The sequence below is a fragment of the Panthera onca genome, chromosome Y (assembly GCF_046562875.1).
Source record: "Panthera onca isolate mPanOnc1 chromosome Y, mPanOnc1 haplotype 2, whole genome shotgun sequence".
NCBI lineage: Eukaryota > Metazoa > Chordata > Mammalia > Carnivora > Felidae > Panthera > Panthera onca.
In genome coordinates this window covers 30,378,677-30,402,687 of record NC_138358.1, presented here as the reverse complement: position 1 = coordinate 30,402,687, position 24,011 = coordinate 30,378,677, and the positions used below count along the sequence as shown (strand labels likewise).

The following is a 24,011-nucleotide window of genomic DNA, read 5'->3' as shown; positions in this document are numbered from 1 at the left end:
CACCTTGCCATCTGCATGAACGTGTCACTCCCCCCCCCCCCCCGAGGGAAACACGCAGCTTAGGCCCACGTAACCAGCGTGTATCAGCGTGGCCACGGATTCCGCCAGCACGGGCACTTACCGGCACGGTGTCCTGGCCACCGCCATCGCACACGGGCATCAGGTTCCCCTCCTCTTGGCCAGACCTTTCGCTGAGACACGAGAAAAGTCAGACTGCTGCGTGGAGCCCTGGAGGCTGCAAGCCACGTAATGGCACAGCCACCCCCCCACTCGCTCGGTGAGTCTTTCCCGAGCTACAGGCAGTTCCACACGCTGGGGCTGTTCAGCACACGCTCTTAAAATTCGACGTTTTTAAATTGTTGTCGGCAGAGGAAAGAAAGCACCCAAAGTCAGACAATGCCAAGCAATGGGGAGTGGCTCGGCTCACAGAGGGGACAAAACAGTCCGTCTCCGCATGCTTGGGAAGGGGGTTAAACGACCGGCGGCCCCTGATTCCAACTGCGCCCGGTTCGGGGCTTCTGACACACCAGGACACATCTCCCCATCCAATCCACGATGTCTCTTAACAACCACGGGTGTTTGAGACTCGGGAAAATGGAACACTTTCCACGCGAGGGCAAAACACGAGCGGTTTTTCCACACGGCTGTGCGAGCCCCCTCCCACCGTGTTGTGTTCACCGCGCCACGACCCCAGGCGACTGGCACCTGTCTCCTCTCTCCCCTACTTCTTCCTACAGCCTCAACACCATTTTCACGCCAACATCTACGCCGTTTATCACGCACACTAGACGTCTCGAGGGCTGTCTGCTGAATCAAGTCTGCAGACAGCTTTGGGTTTGCACGGAGGTGAGGTTGTAGGATGAACTTACTTGGCAGGAAACCGTCTACCACCCCCCTCAGCAGCCTCAGGGCATAGTGTCAATAGTAAAGGAGTAAAAAAAAAAAAAAAAATGCGTTACCTCATTATCAAGTGTTAATCCTCACCGTCGTCCCTCCCCAAGCCACCCCCAGAAACCGCCGGGCAGGCAGGCTCCAGGGGACAGCGCTGGCGATGCGGCCCGGACGGCGACGGGGACGGGGACCGAGGAAGCGGAGAGGTCTGAGTGCGGCGAGGAACCTGGCGCCCCGCGCAGCCCTGGAAACGCGAGCTCCGGTAGGTCTGCTCGCCCAAGTAAGACTGCACTCCGTCTACAGGAGGCAGGGCTTGGAGGAGGGGACCTGCCCGAATCTTACGCCAGGGGGCGTCACAGGACCACAGCGAGCTCCTGTGCGATCGCCAGCCGGCCTCCCGCTGCAGAGAAGCTTCGCCCCAGGATCTCAGAGCAAGGCCCCGCAGAGACACCCTCCCCGGGACACAAGGCCCCGTGCTTTCTCCGCGGACTCACTGGTGCCCGCGCCCTGTGCTGGCGGTCGGAAGCCGTGTGACGGGGCGGAGGGCTGGGGGACCGGCCCCGGAACGATCTACGCCATCGGCACACACACACTCGTGCGTTCGTTACTGTAGGTTCTAATCCACACTCTGATTCCATCAGCAAGGAAATGGCACCCAGGACTCACGGCCCGTGGGGGCGTCACTGGCGACACCGGGTCGAGATCCCAAGCTCGCCCATTTTCTTTGAGACAGACGCACGACAGCTCAACTCAATTCCAACCGTGCCCGACGTGGTCACACTGGCTCGGGGGGGGGGGGGGGGGGGGGGGGGGCACAGGACAGTTCCTGCCAGTACAGTAACACCACCTCAGACGTTCCTGTTCCTTTCAATCCCCCACCCCCGTTCGGACACAGCAACCAGGCCTCCCCTGCCTCTTCGGGCTACGTGTCCCTACGTGTCCCCTCCTTCGTTGTGCATGTTAGCATGACGAGCTGCACCATCATCGAAATATCGGAAAGGCCGTGGCTTTCCGCAGACCCTTAAAAAGGAACATTTCCATTAAACCTGCTCTTCTGTGAAAACAAGAACCCCCTAGTGACAGCCGGGATCCATGTGACGACCCTTTCGACGCCACGCATTCTGAATTTCTCCTGGAGAACATACTGATAACAGTCTGAACAGGAGGGGCCCTCCCTTCCAACAGCCCACCTCTCACCCTCCTGGGCCCACTGGCCTCTGCACCCATTTCCCACACCACATTCGCCAGCCAGCTTCTGATCCCCAAGCGGGTCCTGGGACCCCCAGGGACACACCCAGGCTAGCAGCACAGACTTCAGAATCCCCACCCGCCCCCGGCCGTCACCAGGCCAAATTCAGACGCCCAAGCAGCCCTGGGGAAGAAGCCCAAGGTCAGCACCACGTGCCCAAGGCAGAGTATGGGACCCATGCGACTGAACACGAACCCCCGTAGCAGTGTACGACCTGAGTTCATGGACTCAGACATGCCAGGCAACGTTTGAGTCTCCTCCGAACTGGCGATGACTCCCAACGCAGCGTCTGGGGCCCCTGAGGCCGAGTTGCAGACCCCCAGTGATGGGATGAGACTCTCAAAGCTCCGCCTGGACCCCCAGGGCAGGATGTGGAACCCCGGAATGGGCTTGAACCCCAAGGCAGGATGTGGGACCCCCAGGATGGGCCCGGACCCCCAAGGCAGGATGTGGAACCCCCAGGATGGGCCCGGACCCCCAGGGAAGAATGTGGGACTCCCGGAATGGGCCCAGACCCCCAGGGCAGGATGCGGGACCCCTGGGATGGGCTTGGACCCCCAAAGCAGGATGTGGGACTCCCCGGGTGGGCTTGGATCCCCAAGGCAGGATGTGGGACCCCCAGGATGGGCCCGGACCCCCAGGGTAGGATGCAGGCCCCCCAGAATGGGCCCAGACCCCCAAGGCAGGATGTGGGACTCCCAGGGTGGGCTTGGACCCCCAAGGCAGGATATGAGACCCCCAAGGAAGCACTCTGGCCCCCAAGGCAGGATGTGGGACCCCCAGGATGAGCTCAGACCCCCAAGGCAGGATGTGGGACTCCCAGGGTGGGCTTGGACCCCCAAGGCAGGATATGAGACCCCCAAGGAAGCACTCTGACCCCCAAGGCAGGATGTGGGACCCCCAGGATGAGCTCGGACCCCCAAGGCAGGATGTGGAACCCCCGGATGGGCCTGGACCCCCAGGGAAGGATGCAGGACCCCCGGAATGGGCCCAGACCCCCAAGGCAGGATGTGGGACCCCCGAGATGGGCTTGGATCCCCAAGGCAGGATGTGGGACCCCCGAGATGGGCTTGGATCCCCAAGGCAGGATGTGAGACCCCAGGGAAGCACTCGGATCCCCAAGGCAGGATTGGGACTCCCATGGCCACACTCGAACTCCCAAGGAAGGATGTGGGATGCCTAGGGGAGCACTTAGACCCCCAAGGCAGGATGTGGGAACCCCCCTGGAGGAGGACTCAGACCATCAAGTCATGCTGTGGGACCCCCCGAGGGAACTCCAACCCGCAAGGCAGGATTGCGTTCCCTGCAGCTGCATTTAGACCCCCAAGGCAGGATGTGGGGCCCCTTTCTGGGGAGCACTCAGACCCCAGGTCAGGATGTGGGACCCCCTTCCAGGGAGCACTCAGACCCCCAAGACAGGATGTAAGGCCCCCTAGGGCAGTACTAGACCTGCAAGGCAGAGTTCAGGCCCCCCGAGATGGGCTCAGACCCACAAGGCAGGATGTGGGACCCCCGGGATGGGCTCAGACATTCATGGCAGAATGTTAGGACCCCTGAGACGGGCTCGAACCCCCAAGGCAGGATGTGGGACCCCGAGGACACGCCTGGACCCCAAGGCAGGATGTGGGACCCCCCGGGATGGGCTCAGACATCCATGGCAGGATGTTAGGACCCCTGAAATGGGCTCAGACATCCACGGCAGGATGTTAGGACCCCTGAGACGGGCTCAAACCCCCAAGGCAGGATGTGAAATCCCCGAGATGGGCTCAGACCCCAAGGCAGGATGTGGGACCCCCGGGATGGGCTCAGACATCCACGGCAGAATGTTAGGACCCCTGAGACGGGCTCAAACCCCCAAGGCAGGATGTGGGACCCTGGGGGAGCGCTCAGACCCCAAGGCAGGATGTGGGACCCCCGGGATGGGCTCAGACATCCATGGCAGGATGTTAGGACCCCTGAGACGGGCTCAAACCCCCAAGGCAGGATGTGGGACCCTGGGGGAGCGCTCAGACCCCAAGGCAGGATGTGGGACCCCCGGGATGGGCTCAGACATCCACGGCAGAATGTTAGGACCCCTGAGATGGGCTCGAACCCCCAAGGCAGGATGTGGGACCCCGAGGACACGCCTGGACCCCAAGGCAGGATGTGGGACCCCCCAGGATGGGCTCAGACATCCACGGCAGGATGTTAGGACCCCTGAGACGGGCTCAAACCCCCAAGGCAGGATGTGGGACCCTGGGGGAGCGCTCAGACCCCAAGGCAGGATGTGGGACCCCCGGGATGGGCTCAGACATTCATGGCAGAATGTTAGGACCCCTGAGATGGGCTCGAACCCCCAAGGCAGAATGTGGGACCCCGAGGACACACCTGGACCCCAAGGCAGGATGTGGGACCCCCCGGGATGGGCTCAGACATCCATGGCAGGATGTTAGGACCCCTGAAATGGGCTCAGACATCCACGGCAGGATGTTAGGACCCCTGAGACGGGCTCAAACCCCCAAGGCAGGATGTGGGACCCTGGGGGAGCGCTCAGACCCCAAGGCAGGATGTGGGACCCCCGGGATGGGCTCAGACATTCATGGCAGAATGTTAGGACCCCTGAGACGGGCTCGAACCCCCTAGGCAGGATGTGGGACCCCGAGGACACGCCTGGACCCCAAGGCAGGATGTGGGACCCCCCGGGATGGGCTCAGACATCCATGGCAGGATGTTAGGACCCCTGAAATGGGCTCAGACATCCACGGCAGGATGTTAGGACCCCTGAGACGGGCTCAAACCCCCAAGGCAGGATGTGGGACCCCGAGGACACGCCTGGACCCCAAGGCAGGATGTGGGACCCCCAGGATGGGCTCAGACATTCATGGCAGGGTGTAGGACCCCTGGGGGAACACTCGGACCCCAAGGCAGGATGTGGAAGCCCCAAGGGAGCACTCTGACCCCTAAGTCATGACGTGGGACCCCCAAGGGAGCACTCAGCGCGCAGGCAGGATGTGAGACCCCCACCACCCCAAGGCAGGATGTGGGACCCTGGGGGAGCGCTCAGACCCCAAGGCAGGATTGGGACCCCCGTGGCCACATTCAAACCCCAAGGCAGGATGTGGGGACACCCCCCCACACCCCCGTGGAGGATTCAGAGAGTCAGGTCATGACGTGGGACTCCCAAGGGAGCACTCTAACCCGCAAGGCAGGATGGGGACCCATACGGCTGCACTTAGACCCCCAAGACAGGATGTGGGACCCTGGGGGAGCACTTTGACCCCCAAGGCTGGATGTGGGACCCCCAAGGCAGGATGTGGGGCCCTGGGGGAGCACTTGGACCCCCAAGGCAGGATGTGGGACCCCTGAGGGAGGACTTCGACCCCCAAGGCTGGAAGTGAAACCCCCCCCTGGGGCAGCACTCAGACCCCCAAGGCAGGATTGGGACCCCCATGGCTGCACTCGGGACCCCCAAGACTGGATGTGGGACCCCCCCCGGGTCAGCACTCAGACCCCCAAGGCAGAATGTGGGACCCTGTGGGAGCACCTAGACCCCCAAGGCAGGATGTGGGACCCCCTTCTGGGGCAGCACTAAGACCCCCAAGGCACGATGTGGGATCCCCCATGGGGAAGCACTCAGACCCCAGGACAGAATGTGGGGCCCCTGAGGGAGCAGTCTGACCCCCAAGTCATAATGTGGGACCCCCGAGGGACCACTCTGACCCGCAAGGCAGGATTGGGACCCGCACGGCTGCACTTAGACCCCCATGACAGGATGTGGGAACCTGGGGAGCACTCAGACCCCAAGGCAAGATGTGGGACCCTAGGGTCGGGTTTGGACCCACAAGACAGGATGTATGACCCCCTAGGGCAGTACTAGACCTGCAAGGCAGAGTTCAGGCCCCCCGAGATGGGCTCAGACCCACAAGGCAGGATGTGGGACCCCCGAGATGGGCTCAGACCCACAAGGCAGGATGTGGGACCCCCGAGATGGGCTCAGACCCACAAGGCAGGATGTGGGACCCCCGAGATGGGCTCAGACCCCCAAGGCGGGATGTAGGACCCCCGGGATGGGCTCAGACTCCCAAGGCAGGATGTGGGACCCCCCCCCCCCAGGGCAGTACTAGACCCGCAAGGCAGAATTCTGGACCCCCGAAAAGGTCTCAGACCCCCAAGGCAAGATGTGGGAAACCTGGAGGAGCACTCAGACCCCCCAGGGCAGGGTGTGGGACCCCCCCCCCCCGCCAGGGGAAGCCTTCACACCCCTAAGGTAGGGTGTGGGAACCCTGGGGGAGCACTCAGAGCCCCAAGTCATGATGTGGGACCCCTGCGGCCTCACTCGGACCCCCAAAGCAGGATGTGGGACCCCCGAGGGAGCACTCCTATCCCCAAGGCTGGATGTGGACCCCCGAGACGGCACTCGGACCCCCAAGGCAGGATGTGGGACCCCCGCGGCCTCACTCGGACCCCCAAGGCAGGATGTGGAGGCACCCCCACCCCCGGTGCAGCCTCGGACCCCCTCGCAGGATGTGGGACCTCTGCGGGGGCACTCAGGCCCCCAGGACCAGACCAGTCGGATCTGCGGGAAGATCCCGCTCGGAAGCCGGAGAGAGACGGGTGTGGGGAAGCGCCCGCCCAGGGTCGGATGCCTGCGCCTGCCCCGCTGGCGGCACTACCCGGCGCGGGCATCCGCCCCGAGCAGGCTCCGCCGAAGCGAAGCTAGCCCCCGGCGGCGGAGTCCCAAGCTTTGCCAGCCCGGGACCGCTCGCGCCAATCAAGCGACGGCGAGCACGTGACGTCCGGCGGCCAATGGGGAGTTCGCATGGGAACACGCCCCCCCCCCGAGGCCCCGCCCCATAGCGTGCCGGCCGGCGCAGGATGTGGGCCCTGCGGGCCGCCCTCCGCCCGGCGGCCTGGCTGCCTCGCGTGGTTCTCGGCCGCCGGGCTCCGAGACCCGCGCCGCCGCTGCTGGTCTGCCCCGAGCGCGCGTTCGCCGCCTTCGACCCCGGGGACCTCAAGGGGCGAGGGGGCGGAGGACGGGGCCCACCGGCTGATGGCCCGAGAAGCCGAACGGGAGAGGTGGAGGAACCGGAAGATGCCGAGGACGAGGAAGAAGAGGAGGAGGAGCTGCTGAGGAGGGACCCTTTGCTGCCGGTGGGGACCCAGCGCGTGTGCCTGGTTCACCCTGAGGTCAAGTGGGGACCCGGGAAGCCGCAGCTGACCCGAGGTGCGCAGGAACTGCGCCGTGGGCGGGGCCGGGGACTCTGAGAGGCGGGGCTTCCAGGGGGCGGAGCCTCGGGAGAATCGGGTTGGAGCTCAGTGGGGGGGGCGTGGCTGTAGGCACTTGAACTCGGGAGGGGAGACTAGGGGGGCGGGGTTTTCGGGACTGACTGGGGGCGGAGATTGGGATGGGCGGGGCTTCCAAGTCCACAGCTCCGGGCAGGCGCTCTCGGGGCGGAGATTGGGAGGGGCGGGGCGTCGGGGGCGGAGACTCGGAGGACTGGGGCTGAGGGGGCGGGGCGCCAAGCGCAGCACTGAAACGCCCCCACCCATCTCCCTAAACCTGCTGGAGGCAGCCCCAGCCCCCTGCTGCCTGGCCCTGTCCCCTCTCTGCCTGCTCCCTGGTTAAGCCCTCCTCTCCCCTGCAGCGTGTGTTGTGTCCTACCCGTTCTTTCCTGTAAAGAATCTAGCAAAAGTCTAGAGCCAGCGTGCCCCGTCTGTGTGTGTTCGTGTGTGTGTGAGACGGATCCTTAAGTACTTACTGTGCAGCATTTTCATGTATGTAACCACTGAATACTAAAGATTGCGCAAGAAGATGGTCATCGTGCATGCACTTTATACCCGGAACCGCAAACCCTTGTCTGCCTGCCCTCTCGAGGGCAGCTGCCTGGGACCGCCATCGTCCCCCCCAGTCACTAACAGCCAGTTAGCTGGAGGCTCGGGGCACAGCACGCACTCACGGCAGAGAGCCACCTCCTGGGCCCACGTGCTGCGGGTGGGCGAGAACGTGGTTCGAGGGTCTCAGCAGAGCGGTCCTGGATGGCCTGGGAAGACCAGAGCCCACAGCGGGAAGGGGCAGGCACAGAGGTGTGAGGACAGTCTCCAGAGAGGGGTCCTCCAGGGAGCACGGCCTGCGACCCCCGGCAGGCTGGCTGGGGGGCTGTGGGGAGGTGGGGGCACTTACAGTGGAGTCCCTGGGTGTCTAACACACACTGATGTGGGCTGTAAGCGCTGGGGTTGTCACAAGTACTCTGCATTGAGCAGGAGGGTGACTTGATACAGTGGGTTCTTTTAATTCCCCTCTTCCCCTTAGACCTTTATTAACATGTCATTCGTACAATTAGCCTTCTGCTGGGCACAGTTCAGTAGCATTTAGCACATTGCAGCCAGCCCTTCTGTGTGGTTCATATCACCGCAGAAGGAGGCCCTGTCCCCTTAATCCCAGCCACTTTGCATCGCATCCCCATCCGGTCCCTCACAGCCACGAATCTGCTCTCTGTTCCTGTGAACTTTCCTGTTCAAGAACATTCCATCTCAGTGCTATGTTCCTTGTTTTCTCTTTTAAAGCCTTTTAGAGTAGTGTTAGTTGCACAGGAAACTTGAGAAGACAGTACAGAGGGTTCCCTGTACCTCCTGTCCCACCTGGTTAGCCTCGTGTGTTACCAGCATCCCCACCAGAGCAGGACACGTGTTACGATCCAGGAACCTACGTGAACACGGAATCACCCAGAGTCCGCGGTTTTCAGTATGATTCACTCTCGGTGTTTCACGCTCTGTGGGTCTGGACCATGTGCAACATCACGGATCCATCATTACAGGATTCTGGAGAGGGTTTCACTGCCCCTCCTGTTCATGCTTCACCCCACCCCCTTCCTGGCAACTGCAGATGTTTTTACTATGTGCCTCGTTCTGCCTTTTCCAGAACGTCATAGGGTTAGAACCATCCACCACGCGGCCTTTTCAGACCGGCTCCTGTCGCTCAATCGCATGCATCTAAGGCTCCTGTGTGAGTTTCTGTGGCCATACAGCTCATTTGTTTCTGGTGGTGCTAAGACCCTATTGTCTGGATGGCCCCCAGTGTATTCATTCATCCACCTGCTGAGGGACATCAAGGGTGCTTCCAAGCTGCTGTAAACATCCACGTGCAGCTTTGTGTGGACCTAAGTTTCTGTTCACTCGGGTAAATACCAGGGAGCATTCTGCTGGACCCTCTGGTAAGAGCACATTTGGTTTTATAAGAAAGCACCAAACTGCTTTGCCAGCGGCTGCACCACTTTGGGGTCCCATCAGCGACGAAGGAGGGTTCTTGCTGCAGCCGTGTCACCAGTGTCAGGTGTTGTCCGCGTTCTGCGTCTGGGCCAGCCTCACAGGTGTGCGTGGCTCTCGAGGTAACGTGCATTCATTTCCACGACCGCATATGGTACAGAGCGTCTCTCCCCAGCTTCTGTGGTCAGGTGTGTGTTAGGTCTTCGGCCCAGCTTTTGTTTTTTTATATTTTTATTATGAAATTTTTTAATGTTTATTTCTCAGAGAGCGTGAGCAGGAGAGGTGAAGAGAGAGGGGGCAGAGGGTCCCAAGCCAGCTCCCACTGACAGCCCCGTGCAGAGCTCGATCTCACAAACCGTAAGATTGTGACCTGAGCCGAAGTCAGACCCTCAACCGACCGAGCCACTGAGGCGTCCCGTTTGGCCCAGCTTTTGATCAAGTTCTTTCTTTTAAATTTTTTTTTTAAACGTTTATTCATCTTTGAGAGACAGAGAGAGACAGAGCATGAGCGGCGAAGGGGCAGAGAGAGAGAGACACAGAATCCAAAGCAGGCTCCAGGCTCTGAGCTCTCAGCACAGAGCCCGACATGGGGCTCGAATTCACGAGCCGCGAGATCATGACCTGAGCCGAAGTCGGACGCTCGACCCACTGAGCCACCCAGGGGCCCCTTAAAATACATTTTTTAATGTTTATTCACTTTTTGAGAGACAGAGACAGAGTGTCAGCAGGGCAAGGGCAGAGGGAGAGAGAGAGACAGAACCCGAAGCAGATTCCGGGCTCTAAGCTGTCAGCGCAGAGCCCGACATGGGGCTCGAACTCATGAACCGCGAGATCATGACCTGAGCCGAAGTCGGATGCTTGACCGACTGAGCCCTCAGGCACCCCTCAAGTTCTTCTTTTACTGCTAAGTTTTAAGAGTTCTTCTGGATAACAGCCCTTTCTCAGATGTTTTTTACAAATATTTTCTTCTAGTCTGTGGCTTGACTTCTCAGTTTCTCTACGTCGTTCGCAGTCGGAATTTCTTCATCACGACTCTAGTCCTGTCTTCAAGCTTAGAGATTCATTTCTTGGCTTTGCCCAGCCCACTCATAAGCCCATCAGCGGATTCTTCCTTTCCGTTGGAGTGTTTGTGACAGCCAGCATTTCTGTTTGGCTCTTTCTTCAAATTTCCATCTGTCTGCTTACGTTGCCCATCTGTCCTTGCATGCAGGCTCCTTTATCTGTCAGAGCCCTTAGCATATGACTCATAGTTGTTGTAAGTTCCTGGTCCGATAATTCCAGCATTCCTGCCATATTCCACTGGCTCTGACGCTGCTCTGTGTCTTTACATCACGTTTGTCACCTGTCAGTATACCCTGTAATTTTCTCCTAATGGCCGGATGTGATAGATGGGGTACAAGGAAGTGGTGTTAATTGGTCTTCAGTGGTGTGGTGCTGAGGTGTGAGGCAGGGGAGGGGAGGTGTGGGGCGGGGAGGGGAGGTGTGGGGCAGGGGCTGGGGAGGTGTGGCACAGGGGTGGGGAGGTATGGGGCAGGGGAGGTGTGGGGCAGGGGTGGGGAGGTGTGGCACAGGGGTACAGAGGTGTGAGGAAGGGGAGGGGAGGGGTGGGGCAGGGGTGGGGAGGTGTGGGGCAGAGGAGGTGAGGTGTGGGGCAGGGGTGAGCAGGGGTGGGGAGATGTGGGGCAGGAGAGGGGAGATGTGGGGCAGGGGTGGGGAGGTGTGGGGGAGGGGAGGCGTGGGGAGGGGAGGGGTGGGGCAGGGGTGGGCAAGGGAGGGGAGGGGTGGGGCAGGGGTGGGCAAGGGAGGGGAGGGGTGGGGCAGTGGTGGGGAGGGGGTGGGGAGGTGTGGGGCAGGGTAGGGAGGTATGGGGCGGGGAGGGGAGGGATGGGGCAGAGGAGGTGAGGTGTGGGGCAGGGGTGGGGAGGTGTGGGGCAGGAGAGGGGAGATGTGGGGCAGGGGTGGGGAGGTGTGGGGCAGGGGTGGGAAGGGGAGGGGAGTGGAGGGGGGAGGGGAGGGGTGCTGAGATGTGGGTCAGGGGAGGGGAGGTGTGGGGTGGGGGCTGAGGAGGTGTGGGGCAGGGGTGGGCAAGGGAGGGGAGGTGTGGGGCAGGGTGGAGGTGTGGAGTGAAGAGGTATGTGGCAGGGGTGGGGAGGTATGGGGAGGGGAGGTGTAGGGGAGGGGAGGTGTGGGGAGGGGGTGGCGAGGTATGGGGAGGGGATGTATGGGGCAGGATAGGGAGGTGTGGGGCAGGGGTGGGGAGGTGTGGGGGAGGGGAGGCGTGGGGAGGGGAGGGGTGGGGCAGGGGTGGGCAAGGGAGGGGAGGGGTGGGGCAGTGGTGGGGAGGGGGTGGGGAGGTGTGGGGCAGGGTAGGGAGGTATGGGGCGGGGAGGGGAGGGATGGGGCAGAGGAGGTGAGGTGTGGGGCAGGGGTGGGGAGGTGTGGGGCAGGAGAGGGGAGATGTGGGGCAGGGGTGGGGAGGTGTGGGGCAGGGGTGGGGGGAGGGGAGGGGAGTGGAGGGGGGAGGGGAGGGGTGCTGAGATGTGGGTCAGGGGAGGGGAGGTGTGGGGTGGGGGCTGAGGAGGTGTGGGGCAGGGGTGGGCAAGGGAGGGGAGGTGTGGGGCAGGGTGGAGGTGTGGAGTGAAGAGGTATGTGGCAGGGGTGGGGAGGTATGGGGAGGGGAGGTGTAGGGGAGGGGAGGTGTAGGGGAGGGGAGGTGTGGGGAGGGGGTGGCGAGGTATGGGGAGGGGATGTATGGGGCAGGATAGGGAGGTGTGGGGCAGGGGTGGGGAGGTGTGGTGCAGGGGTGTGGAGGTGAGGGGTGGGGGAACCTCCCTTGTCCTGCGAGCAGGGCCCAGTTGTGAGTGAGCCCGTGCATGTGAAGTGTGAATACACAAGTGTCCTGAGGTTTCATCCCCACCTGGCGGATCCCCGAGCATTAGCGTCGGGGGTCCCACGTGGCACTTCGACCAGACCCCCAGGCCGGTGGCTGTGGGAGTGGCCGCAGGAGCAGGACCGCCAGGGGGGTTGTGGGAAGCTGCAGGGTGATCCACGGTTGAGTGGGGACGTGGCCCCCCACGGAGGTCAGGAAAGACCGCGTCTGTGGGGGTTGCCGATGCCCCACGTGTGACGGTTAAGGAGGCGAGTCGGGGGGCCCCACCCAGAGGGGCGGAGGTGAGGAGGACCAGCGAGGTCCCTCAGGGGAACCTGAGGACACTGTGCTCCAAGGCGGCCGCCGGGAGAGGGCGGACCGCGCTGGGGCACAGCGGGCGCTTAGTACAAGGCTCACAGGGGTGGGGCCCAGCACGCTGGCCTCCGTGTCACAGAGCCCTGAGCCCCCCTCGGCCCTGTCGGCAGCAGTCAGGACTCCAAGCCCCAGGACCCACCGGCACCAGCGCCCCACTCCCTGCCTGAGCGGGGGCTCACAGCCCACCCTGCAGGCAACGAAGGGAGCCAGTTCCTGGGCTCCGTCACGAGACCCGCTGTCCACTGGGTCACGACAGACCGCGGGGGCCTCACCGAGCCCACGTCCCGTTATCTGCCCAGCCCCCGGCGTCCAGCGCGAGCGGAGGCTGCAACGGTCTGGGCCTGGAGGCACACAGCTGTGTTTCGGAACAGGTGCCTCCCTGGGTGCCGCGTCCGGACCTCTGTGCCGCCGTGCGGGCAGCCATCCGAGCTGGGGAGCCCGGGGCCCCGGGGCCGACCTCGCAGGGGTGTGTCCCTCACCCTGGCCCTGTGTCTCCCCGAAGCTGACCGGCAGGTGGCGGAGGCGGAATCTCTGGTCCACACGCTGGACCGCTGGTCGGTGGTGGAAAGGATGGTGGTGCCCGCCAGAACACCCGACGGGAAGGTCACGTTCGGCAGAGGGACCCTGCGGCACCTGACAGGTGGGCCCTGCTCCTTGGCTCTCTTCCTCCTGGAGCAGGGGCTCTCGCCGTCTGGGCCGAGTAGAGGCGTCCTCACGGGAACTTGGATCAGACGTCCAAAACGCCTCCGTGCCCCGATCGCAACCTGAACTGTGCCCAGTGGGGCCGTCGGGGCAATTCAGAGTCCGGTGGAAACCGGCCCCGGGACCCCAGCCCGGCCCTCCCCGCAGACAGGGTGCTGTGTGTGAACCCTGCCTTCCAGGGACCCCCGGGGGTGTCACACTTGAGCGCGGCGAGCCCTGCGGATACGCTGAGGGGGTGCTCACCGCCCGGCTCTGTCACCGCAGGTCATGGAGCCATTCAGACCCCGTGGGGTCGTGTCACCTGCGTGTGCAAGACCCACGACCCCCGAAGGGACCCCGGTCCTCCCCTCCCCTGCCTCACACACCCGACTTCCCACATACGCACTCAGGGAGTCGAGGGGTACCCGGTGACCACAGCCAGCCTGAGCCCAGGGTCGGCCCCACGACAGACCCCATGGAGCCCTGACGTCCGACCGAACCTTCTCTTTTCCTCAGAGAAAATCAGAGCGTTGCCAGAAATCACCGCGGTCTTTCTGAATGTGGAGAGGATGGCCCCGCCCACCAAGGTACGCGGGAGTCTCAGGGCGCTTCCCACGCCCCGGGCCGAGGGAATGGGGTCGGACGGAGGAGGCCCCGGGATCGCCAACGCCATCTCAGCGGCCCCCTTCACCCGAGACACCGCTGCAGATGCCCTCACTCCCTCCCTCCGTTTCCAGAAAGAACTCGAGGCCGCCTGGGGCGTGCAGGTGTTTGACCGATTCACCGTTGTTCTTTCCATTTTCCGCTGCAACGCCCGGACGAAGGAGGCCCGGCTGCAGGTGGCGCTGGCTGAGCTCCCCCTTCTCAGGTTCGGGGCACACCCCAGCTCTCGCGGCTCGCGTAGTCGCGTGTCCGACCCTTTGCCTGGGGTGCGGTGAAGACGGAAGGCAGGGCTGGCCGTGCCCTCCCGGACGAGGCCTGTCAGGCTCCTGTCCAAGCAGCGTGCCTACCCGGACAGGTCACCCTGCTGTGGGGCCCCCCCTTCGGTGACGGTGAAGATCCAGGCAGGAGGAACAGCCCCCTGCCTCGCTCTCTCCACCCAGAGTTCTCATCTCACCCTCGCGTCTGTGTGCTGTCACCTGGTGCGCTCCCCCTAGATGGGCACGGACGTCTCACCCTGTCTACTGAGACGCCCCCTTTCCACGGCAGGTCCCACCTGAGCAGCACCACCCGCCTGGATGGACGGGGAGGAGGCTCACGCTACATCATGGGGTCAGGTAACGTGAGGTCTTGTCACCGCGTGCTCAGAAGGGGGTATGCCACGGCAGCCACCCTTAGGAAGGGGACAGCAGCGCTGAAAGATCCCAGTGGGGCTGCATGTGACCCCGTACATGGTCCCATTCACACAAACTAGGATATCTACGTGGTCTGCTGGGGTGGCTGCAATGAAGGACCACAAGCCAGAGCCTTAAAACCTCAGGAATCTACTCTCTCAGCTCTGGAGACCAGAAGTCTGAGATCTGGGGGGTGGGGTGGGGGCAGGGCCGCTGAGATCGGGTCGGGGGAGGGCAGAGCCACTGAGACCCAAGTGGGCAGGGCTGTGCTCCCTCCAGAGGCTCCAGGGGAGGGTCCTTCCTGCCTCTTGCAGCTTCTGGGGCTCCAGGCGTCCCTGGGCTCGTGGCTGCGTCCGTCCCACATGGGTCTTCACGTCTTCACACGGCTTCTCCTCTGTCTTCTCTTCTGTTATGCAGACGTTTGTCTTTGGATTTAGGGCACACTGATCCAGGATGACCCCCTCAGATCACTGTCCAGTTACATGCGCCCAGACCATATTCCAAAATGAGTTCCCGTTCACAGGTCCCAGGGGTCAGGATGTAGATGTGTCTTTGGGGCACCGCTCAGGTGGCTCTGGATATCATGGGGGCTGTCCTTGTGAGGCTCTCCCTTACTCCCAAATAAAGGGGAGCCCAGGTGACCTCAGAGGGCAGAAGTCCGGAGGCGAGGCCACCCTCCACTGGGTGAAGCCATCTGTCAGACAGGAAGGTGCTGGGGCAGTGTGGAAGAGCAGGCCGGCGGGGGGCGGGGGGTCCCAGTGGCAGAATGCCTGTCCACAACGCACACAGGGACCCGCGTGGCTCACTCTGCTCTTACGTCTTTGTGAGTGTGCTCACCGACTCGCCGTGTTGGGTGTGTGTAGGAGAATCGCTCGTGCAGGTGCAACGGCGCCTGCTGAAGGACGAGGAGCTGAAGATTCGGAAGGCCCTGGACAGACTTCGGGAGAAAAGGCGTCTCCTGGGAAGGCAGCGCAGACGGCGGGAGTTTCCTGTGGTCTCCATGGTGGGATACACAAACTGCGGTGAGAGAAGTTCTGGGGGCTCCTGGGGGGGGGGGGTCCACCGTCCCCCCACCACCCTGCTAGTGCATTTGGGGAGAAACCGCTCGCAAACGCAACAAGGCCCTGGGATTCAGAGGGCCGACGGATGATGAGAACAGGTGGAAAGCGTGGCTCATGTGCCCGGGGCACTTGCAGGGCCCAGGGCGGGTGCCCCGTCAGGTCAGCAGCGTGGTCATCGAGTGCTGGACAGCAGACTGCACTCCCCTCTCTTACAGGTGTGTTGAGACTCAGAGGGAGACAGAAGGGTGACGGTGTTAAGACCATGCATGGTGGGCAGGCCCGTAGAAGGATAAAAGCGGTTCAGACTGTGAGCAGTAGGACCTCACCACAGGGCTCGTGGTTTAGCTTAACGTGTGCGCTCAGCGCGATCGTCTGCAGGACACGGAACCTCGGGTCTCCTTCGTCCCGAAGCCCTGAGCTCACGGCTGTGCTCGGTAAAGGGAGACAACGGCAGGTGCGACTTCCTCACCGTCGGGGTCCGGTCCGCCTGCGGGTGCCGGGCTGCGCGAGGTCCAGCCCCCTGCCAGCGTGAGGTCCCCACCAGCCTCACGCCACCAGCTCCCTGTCCTCAAGGAGGGAGGGAACTCCCCACAAAACCTGGAACGGAAAGTGCGGGGGCACCACAGCTGCAGAGAATCCCGCTTGGGTAGATACAGGCTCTCACCTTGTGGGACACGGCGAGTGCGCCCGCACGGCGGCGTCAGCACCGCGCTTCCGGAGCTCCGCCCAGGCAACCGAACTCAGCACTGCTAGGTTACGCCCGCGGCCCAAGGCTCACCAGCACAGAGGAGTCCGTGCCCCGGGACCTGTGTGGTGAGGGCACCTGTGTGTCCAGGTGGGGCCGCCCTCCCGGGTCATCTCCTCATTCACCTGTGGGGCGGGCTGAAGCCAGTGGCCACCAGTAACGTCCACGAGCTGGCGTGGTGCTGGCGTGGCCCCGAACACGGGGGCCGGGCGCACACACGGGCGCATTCTTGCAGGAAGGCTGAGTGGAGGGGACGTCCTCTGGGGCCATCGCAGACACACACAGCTCCTGCCTGTCTACACCGCCACACTCCATTAACGCTGTCACCCCCGTCCACCCCCCCCCCCCACACACACCGATTTCACCACCACCCCGTCTACACAGACGCCCAGCCTATGCCACACACGCTGTACCCGCCCCACTCCATCATCACTCCGTCTACACCGACATCCCGTCCGCCTTATACCTCAACTCCACCACCGGCACTCTGTCTACACAGGCACCTAGCCCACCTCACAGACAACACACATGTACAAACGTGACCGCCGGGTCTGTACTATCCTCGTGTGCACGGGTGCCCTCACCCCCTCGGCCGTCACCACCCCGTCCGCACCACCGCCGTCCTGCATACGGGCACTCGTACCCTGGGCCCTGGCCCTCTGGGCCGCAAGCGTGACGGAGAACGCCAGGTTCTCTGACCACACAGGGCGGAGACTAGGAGCTCAGAGACCTCACGACGCGTGGCCGCCGCCTCGGCCAGATGCACGTGGGTTCGACTGCGGCCAAGGTGGGACACGTGTGGTGAGGGGGCCTCTCAGCGCGTCCCCTGTGGCCCACCTTCCAGGAAAAACCACGCTGATCAAGGCCCTGACGGGTGACGACGCCATCCGGCCCCAGGATCGGCTGTTCGCGACACTGGACGTCACAGCCCACGCGGGGTGGCTGCCCTCCCGCATGGCCGTCATCTACATGGACACCGTCGGCTTCCTCTCCCAGCTGCCCCACAGCCTGATCGAGTCCTTCTCCGCCACCCTGGGAGACGTGGCTCATTCAGTGAGTGTGGGATGATCCCAGGGGCCAAATTACCTAACACAGCTGTGTAACCTGGGGCCCGGTCCCCTCACACGACACAGCCTTGGGGACCGGGTCCCCTCACACGTGACGCAACATAGGGATCTGGTACCTTCACACACGACATAACCCTGGGTAGCAGGTCCCCTCATACATGACACAACTTGGGGGCAGGATTCCCTCATGCACAGTACAACGTGGGGGCGAAGTCCCTCAGACGTGACACAGCGTGGGGGCCGGGTCCCCTCACACACGACACAACCCGGGGGCCGGGTCCCCTCACACACGACACAACCCGGGGGCCGGGTCCCCTCACACGACACAACCCGGGGGCCAGGTCTCCGGACACACACCCCCTCAGGAAGGTGGCGCCTAAGCCACCCTGAGACTGAGCCCTGTCCGGTGACCCCTTTGAAGACTAATTCGCAGGACGTGGAGCCGCTGTCCAGGGCGGCCAGGCGCCTGCCCCTCAGCCCTCAGGTCACCTGTGTGAGCAGCTGTGGCCGCGGGGACTCGGGGCACGCTCTCTGTGGTCTTGCCCCCAAACCCCGAACCGTGGTGTAGACAGGAGAATGAACCAGGCCGACCTCAGCTACAGGGCGTCCCACAAAATGCCCGCACGGTGCTCAACGTGGTCGGGGCTCAGAGGGGCCAAGGACAGGTGACCGGCAATGTGACAAGTGTCCTGGGTGGTGTCCAGGACGGAAAAGGAGAGGCCAGTGACTCGGGACAGAGCCTTGAGGGTCGTCACAAGTGCGCCCCGGGGTCACCCCGGCTTGTGGCACACACCATGACTAACGTTGGCTGCGGCAGCAAGGTGAGGGCCACGTGCCCACGCTGCCATATTTCCAGAAAATCTGGAACGTTTCTGAAGTAAAACATTTTTTTTTTTTTTTTAATTTTAAGCGCGTCTAAAACCCGGAAGTGAACATTCTGGAATGTGGGCGGTGCCTGTTCCCAGGGGCGGAATTACAGGCAGCTCTTTCTTCTTGCTGCATTTTCCAAATTCTTTTTCATTTATCTTGGGAAAGAGGGAGAGAGAGAGGATCCCAAGCGGGCTCCACGCTGTCGGCCGGAGCCCGAGGTGGGGCTTGAACCCCCCAACCGTGAGGTCATGACCCCAGCCAAAACGGCTGCACCAGTCAGATGCCTGCGTTTTCCCAATTGTGCATCGGTCACCTACCTGTAAAGACACTTAAACGTAGGAAGAGGCGTCCTTTAAAATTTGGAGTAACGCCGACTCAGCGTTCCGCGGATGATGAACAAGGCACCCGGTGGGGGTCGGGGGCCTACCTGAGCCCGAAGGTGCGTGCCTGCTGCCTTTGGTGCGGGAGCCGCCCAGGGCCCCCGGCCACGTGGAGGGCGGCGGCCTGGCCGGGGCTGGACCCCCGAGCAGGGAGCACTGGGTGGGCCCCGGGCCCGCTCTGGTCTCGGGGAGCCTCCCACCGCGACCCGGGCAGGGGACCGCCAGGGGGCCGGGCCGGCTTCCGCTCCCACCCCACCCCACCGTGCGGCCGGCGCGGGTCCTCCGGTGAGCCCCCGGAACCCCGTCCCCAGCACGGGGCCCGTCTGCTCCCCAGGATCTGGTCGTGCACGTGAGAGACGTGAGCCACCCCGAGACGGAGCTGCAGAAAGCCACCGTCCTGGCCGCCCTGCGGGGCCTGCGCCTGCCCGCCCCGCTGCTGGACTCCGTGCTGGAAGTTCATAACAAGGTCGACCTGGTGCCCGGGTGAGTGGACCCCGGCCTGCCCGCCTCCGCCCGGACCTCATTCCCGCAGGTACTGGTGACGCGGCCAGGTGACCTGTGGCCGCCCCTCGCCGCCTGCCCCACGGCTTTCCGCGGAGCGCCCCCTGCTGGTCCCGGGAGGGAAAGGGGCGGTCCCAGCGCCCTTGTCCCGGATGTGTCACCGCAGCCTTATGGTCTTCTCCGTCCCCGTGTCCCTGTCCAGCGGGGCCGCGTCCTCTCCTGGGACCGTCTGACACAGTCACAGTTCAGGCCCCGTGGGCGGGGGCGGGGGGTGCTTCTTGGGGACCCGCGCTCGGTGTTCCCCGGGCTGAGTGGGGTCTGCCCGCCGCCCCGACGCAGGTACAGCCCGTCAGGATCCCAGGCCGTGGCCGTGTCCGCCCTCCTGGGTCACGGGCTCCCGGAGCTGAGAGCCCGGCTGGAGGACGCCGTCCTGAGAGCCACAGGGAGACAGGTCCTCACGCTCCGAGTCCGGCTGGCGGGGGCACAGCTGAGGTGCGTGGGGCTGGCCAAGCAGGTGTACGAAGGGCCGGGCGGAGCACCAGCACGCGGGGCAGGTGCGGGGTGTCTGACGCGCCTGCAGCGAGCCTGGGTTGATGACTTGGCCTGCGGGGCAAGCGGCCTCCTTGAGCTGACAGGCATGCGGCCGGGCGGGGGAGTTCGTTGCCAGTAGGTCCCCCACCAGTGACGGCAAGGCGGTGTGCGGTAGGGGGACAGGGCTCCAGGGGTAGCGTTCTGTGGGACGGCGCTCTGCCTGGGACCAGTTCCTGGGAACATAGCCCTTTGGGGTCCTCGCCCGCCTCACAGACGTGTCCCTTGCTCACTTCCTCAGCTGGCTGCACCAGGAGGCGACGGTGCAGGACGTGGACGTGATCCCCGAGGCCGGGGCGGCCGACGTCAGGGTCGTCATCAGCAGCTCTGCCTACAGCAAGTTCCGGAAGCTCTTCCCGGAGTCAACCAGCCAGTGAGGGAGCGGAGGCTGTGTGGCCTCAGCACCGCCGCGGGGCGTCCTGCCCGCCCCCTCAGGCGCCTTGCTCCCTGCTGGGCCCGAAAGGCTGGTGGCCGCCCCACTGCGCCCAGAAGTCAAAGGTCAGGTCTCAGGGGGACTCCGCGGGGACGTGCTTGTGACCTGAGCGCGGGTTGCCTTCCACGCTGTTCCAGCTACAGGATATTAAAAGCTCTGCTCTTGTGTCTGTAAACCAGCCTTGCTGAGTCTTCCAAGGGCCGGCCGCCAGGCACACGGTCCTGCCAGTGTGGCGGGGGTGGGAGGAGCCACTTGGGGCTTCCCGGGTGCTGGTCCCCATAGACTCAGGGCTGCCAGACCTCCCTGTTCCCCACCGCAGCGTCCCGGCAATGAGGACTGTCTCCCGACGACCCTGAGGCCTCTGCGGGCACACACAGGTCGAGGAGAAACAAGGGGACGGGGCAGAGGTGTGGACAGGGCAGCCCAGCCCAGCCTGAAGCCAAGAGACTGGCCAACCCCGAAGAGACCACAGTGGGCAGGGGAGTGTGCTGCGTGGGCCGCCCCCAGCCCCCAAGGTCCCGCCCGGTCTGCCTGCCCCCCGGTGTGTGCCCACTGTTCCCTGAGGCCCCGCCGCCTGGCTCTCTGCCTGGGACCCACACCAGGGCCGCCCCCTTCCAGCCCCCGACTCTGTTCTCACCACCGCAGCACCTCCCCGTGCAGGAGACACAAGGAGGGGGTGCGGGTGGGTCAGACCCTCACTCTCCTCCTCACAGCCACCCCCCTCAGTGTCCACACCCCAGTGTCCCGGAGGCCCCACCCCAAGGCCCAGAGCCACAGGGTCATGACGCCCAATTGCGTGCTTACAAGCACGATGAGGAGGTGGCTGGCACTCAGGGGGGCCTGTGAGAGAGGGTTGGGGGGGGTGGCTCGGGGGCCTGCCTGGGAGGGTTGGGGGAGGGGCTCGGGGGCCCAGGAGGGAGGATCAGGGACATGGGGGGGAGGGACCTCGGACAGAGGGCGTTGGTCTTCCCACTGAGGGGACCAGGTACAAGACCGCCCCCCCCGCCCCACGAACACCCAGGCTTCCCCAGGACCCCTCTGTCCACGGATGGGCCTCTCCCCTCCCAAGGCCCGGTCCACTGTGCCGCGAGCAGCCGGGCCCTGAGGACACGCCCATGTGCTGGGAGGCAGGCAGTCACCCCAAGAAGGGGGCCCGGGCACGGCCGACCCCCGAGGTGCCCACACCCCGATTCTGACATGGGAAGGGCCAAGTACGGGTTTGAGTGACCCAGAGACACCGTCACCTGATGGTACTTCACTCCGCCAACGTTTATTCAGCAGCCACGGGGCAGTGCGCGCACCCGAACCACACGGCCTCCCTTCCCGTGGGCTCGTGGTCCGCACACGCAGCCACCACAGCATCTGCCAGGCACATGCTTCTGACAGAGTGCGTCCCTCAAATACACAAGGCTCAGACACTCATCTTTAAGTATGGGCAGGGGACGCCTCCGTGGCTCAGTCACGTATCTGACTTCGGCTCGGGTCATGATCTCACGACTCGTGGGTTCGAGCCCCAGGTCAGCTCCGCTGACAGCTCGGAGCCTGGAGCCTGCTTCAGATAAATAAGCATTTTTAAAAATTTAGATAAATTAGGGGCGCCTAGGTGGCTCAGTCGGTTCAGTGTCCAACTTCGGCTCAGGTCACGATCTTGCGGCTTTGAGTTTGAGCCCCGCGTCAGGCTCTGTGCCGACAGCTGGGAGCCTGGAGCCCGCTTCGGATTCTGTGTCTCCCTCTCTCTCTGCCCCTCCCCCGTTTGCATTCTGTCTCTCAGTCAAAATAAACATTAAGAATTTTATTTTTTTTATTTAATTTTTTTTTAACGTTTATTTTTGAGACAGAGAGAGACAGAGCATGAACAGGGGAGGGTCAGAGAGAGGGAGACAGAATCCGAAACAGGCTCCAGGCTCTGAGCAGTCAGCACAGAGCCCGACACGGGGCTCGAACTCACGGACCGCGAGATCATGACCTGAGCCGAAGCCGGACGCTTAGAAGTCGGACGCTTAACCGACTGAGTCACCCAGGCGCCCCAAGAACTTTAAATAAATTTAAATAAATTAAATAAAATTAAATATGGGTGGGGAGGGGGGCATCTGGCTGGCTGCGGATGGACCATGTAACTATTGATCTCGGGTTCCTAGGTTCGAGCCCCATGTGGTCTGTAGATATCATTCAAAAATAACATCTTTTTTATTTTTTTAAATTTAAGTTTATTTATTCATTTTGAGAGAGCGGGCGGGGGAAGGGCAGAGAGAGAGAAAGAATCCAAACCAGGCTTCGCGTCTCAGTGCAAGATCATGACCTGAGCGAAACTCAAGAGTCGGACGCTTAACCGACTGAGCCACCCAGTCGCCCCTTTTCTTTGTTATTTATAGAGACCCACCAGCTTTCTTTGGGTTAGTATTTTCTATTTACTTTCACCCTTCTGTGTCTTTCTTTCTCTCTCTCTCTCTTTTTTTTTTCTTTTTTCTTTCTTTCTCTCTTTTTTCTTTCTCTCTCTCTCTCTCTTTCTTCCTTTCTGGGAGAGAGAGAGAGAGAGGGAGAGAGAGAGAGGGAGAACACAAGCCAGGGAGGGGGCAGAGAGAGAATCTCAAGCACAGTCCACTCTCCGTGCGGAGACCAACACAAGGTCAGTCCCACAATCCTGGGATCATGACCTGAGCCAAAATCAAAAGTCTGATGCTTAACTGAGCCACCCAGGAGCCCCAAAATAACATCTTAAAAAAAAATAAAGTACGAGGGGCACCTGGGTGGCTTAGTCTGTTGAGCGTCCGACTTCGGCTCAGGTCATGATCTCATGGTTCCTGAGTTGGAGCCCCTCATCAGGTTCTGTGCTGACAGCTCTCGGAGCCTGGAGCCTGCTTGGGATTCTGTGTCTCCCTCTCTCTCTGCCTCTCCCCCACTCACACTCTCTCTCTCTCTCTCTCTCTCAAAAATAAATGTAAAGAAAAAAAATTTTTTAAAGACTGTAGAACAAAATAAATAAAATAAAAAAATAACAAAATGAAGTAAAATAAAATTAAATGAAGTTACATTAAATTAAATGAAAATTAAATAGGGACGCCTGGGTGGCTCAGTTGGTTAAGCAGCTGACTTTGGCTGGGGTCATGATCTCATGATTTGTGGGTTCGAGCCCCACGTCGGGCTCTGTGCAGACAGCTCAGAGCCTGGAGCCTGCTTCGGATTCTGTGTCTCCCTCTCTCTCTGCCTCTCCCCGGCTCACGCTCTGTCTCTCTCTGTCTCAAAAATAAATAAGTGTAAAGAAACAAATTTTTTAAAAGACTGTAGAACAAAATAAATAAAAAATAACAAAATGAAGTAAAATAAAATTAAATGAAGTTACATTAAATTAAATTAAAATTAAATAGGGACGCCTGGGTGGCTCAGTCGGTTAAGCAGCTGACTTCAGCTGGGGTCATGATCTCACGGTTCGTGGGTTCGAGCCCCACGTCGGGCTCTGTGCAGACAGCTCGGAGCCTGGAGCCTGTTTCAGATTCTGTGTCTCCCTCTCTCTCTGACCCTCCCCCGCTCATGCTCTGTCTCTCTCTGTCTCAAAAATAAATAAACGTTAAAAAAATGAATAAAGTACAGAACCCTTGCTTCATGTCCACATGAAGAGACTTAAAATACCAGAAAACTGAAAGGTTTGACCCAGGATTTTAAGTTATAAAGCAACAATAAAGTGCGGCCCAGCGAGGCAGGTGAAGAAACCTCCCCGTGACCCGGGG

At 62.1% G+C, this 24,011-nt stretch overlaps 2 protein-coding genes across 4 annotated transcripts in view; one reads left to right on the top strand and one right to left on the bottom strand.

Annotated features, from left to right (window-relative positions):
• The window catches only part of LOC145714971 (cohesin subunit SA-2-like), a 60,752-nt gene extending 59,074 nt beyond the window's left edge, over window positions 1–1,678 (bottom strand). For both annotated transcript variants that reach the window (XM_081794542.1, XM_081794543.1), the window contains exons 1-2: window positions 960–1,678; window positions 122–191 (exon numbers count right to left, since the gene is read on the bottom strand). In XM_081794542.1, the coding sequence (XP_081650668.1) occupies window positions 122–191; window positions 960–964 (75 nt within the window). In that variant the 5' untranslated portion in view covers window positions 965–1,678. The remainder of the gene's footprint in view (window positions 1–121; window positions 192–959) is intronic.
• A 5,283-nt stretch (window positions 1,679–6,961) lies between these two features.
• LOC145714963 (putative GTP-binding protein 6) lies at window positions 6,962–20,461 on the top strand. 2 transcript variants are annotated; one of them, XM_081794530.1, is made up of 10 exons: window positions 6,962–7,343; window positions 13,129–13,266; window positions 13,824–13,894; window positions 14,517–14,584; window positions 15,505–15,663; window positions 15,838–15,917; window positions 17,292–17,500; window positions 19,099–19,247; window positions 19,605–19,757; window positions 20,095–20,461. In XM_081794530.1, exons 1-10 carry the CDS (start codon window positions 6,995–6,997, stop codon window positions 20,228–20,230), a joined length of 1,512 nt encoding a protein of 503 aa, XP_081650656.1. In that variant the 5' UTR covers window positions 6,962–6,994; the 3' UTR covers window positions 20,231–20,461. The 2 variants fall into 2 exon arrangements, with proteins under 2 accessions (XP_081650656.1, XP_081650655.1); XM_081794529.1 differs by lacking the exon at window positions 15,838–15,917 and adding an exon at window positions 14,045–14,175 and having other exon boundaries at window positions 6,964–7,343.
• The last annotated feature ends 3,550 nt before the right edge of the window (window positions 20,462–24,011 follow it).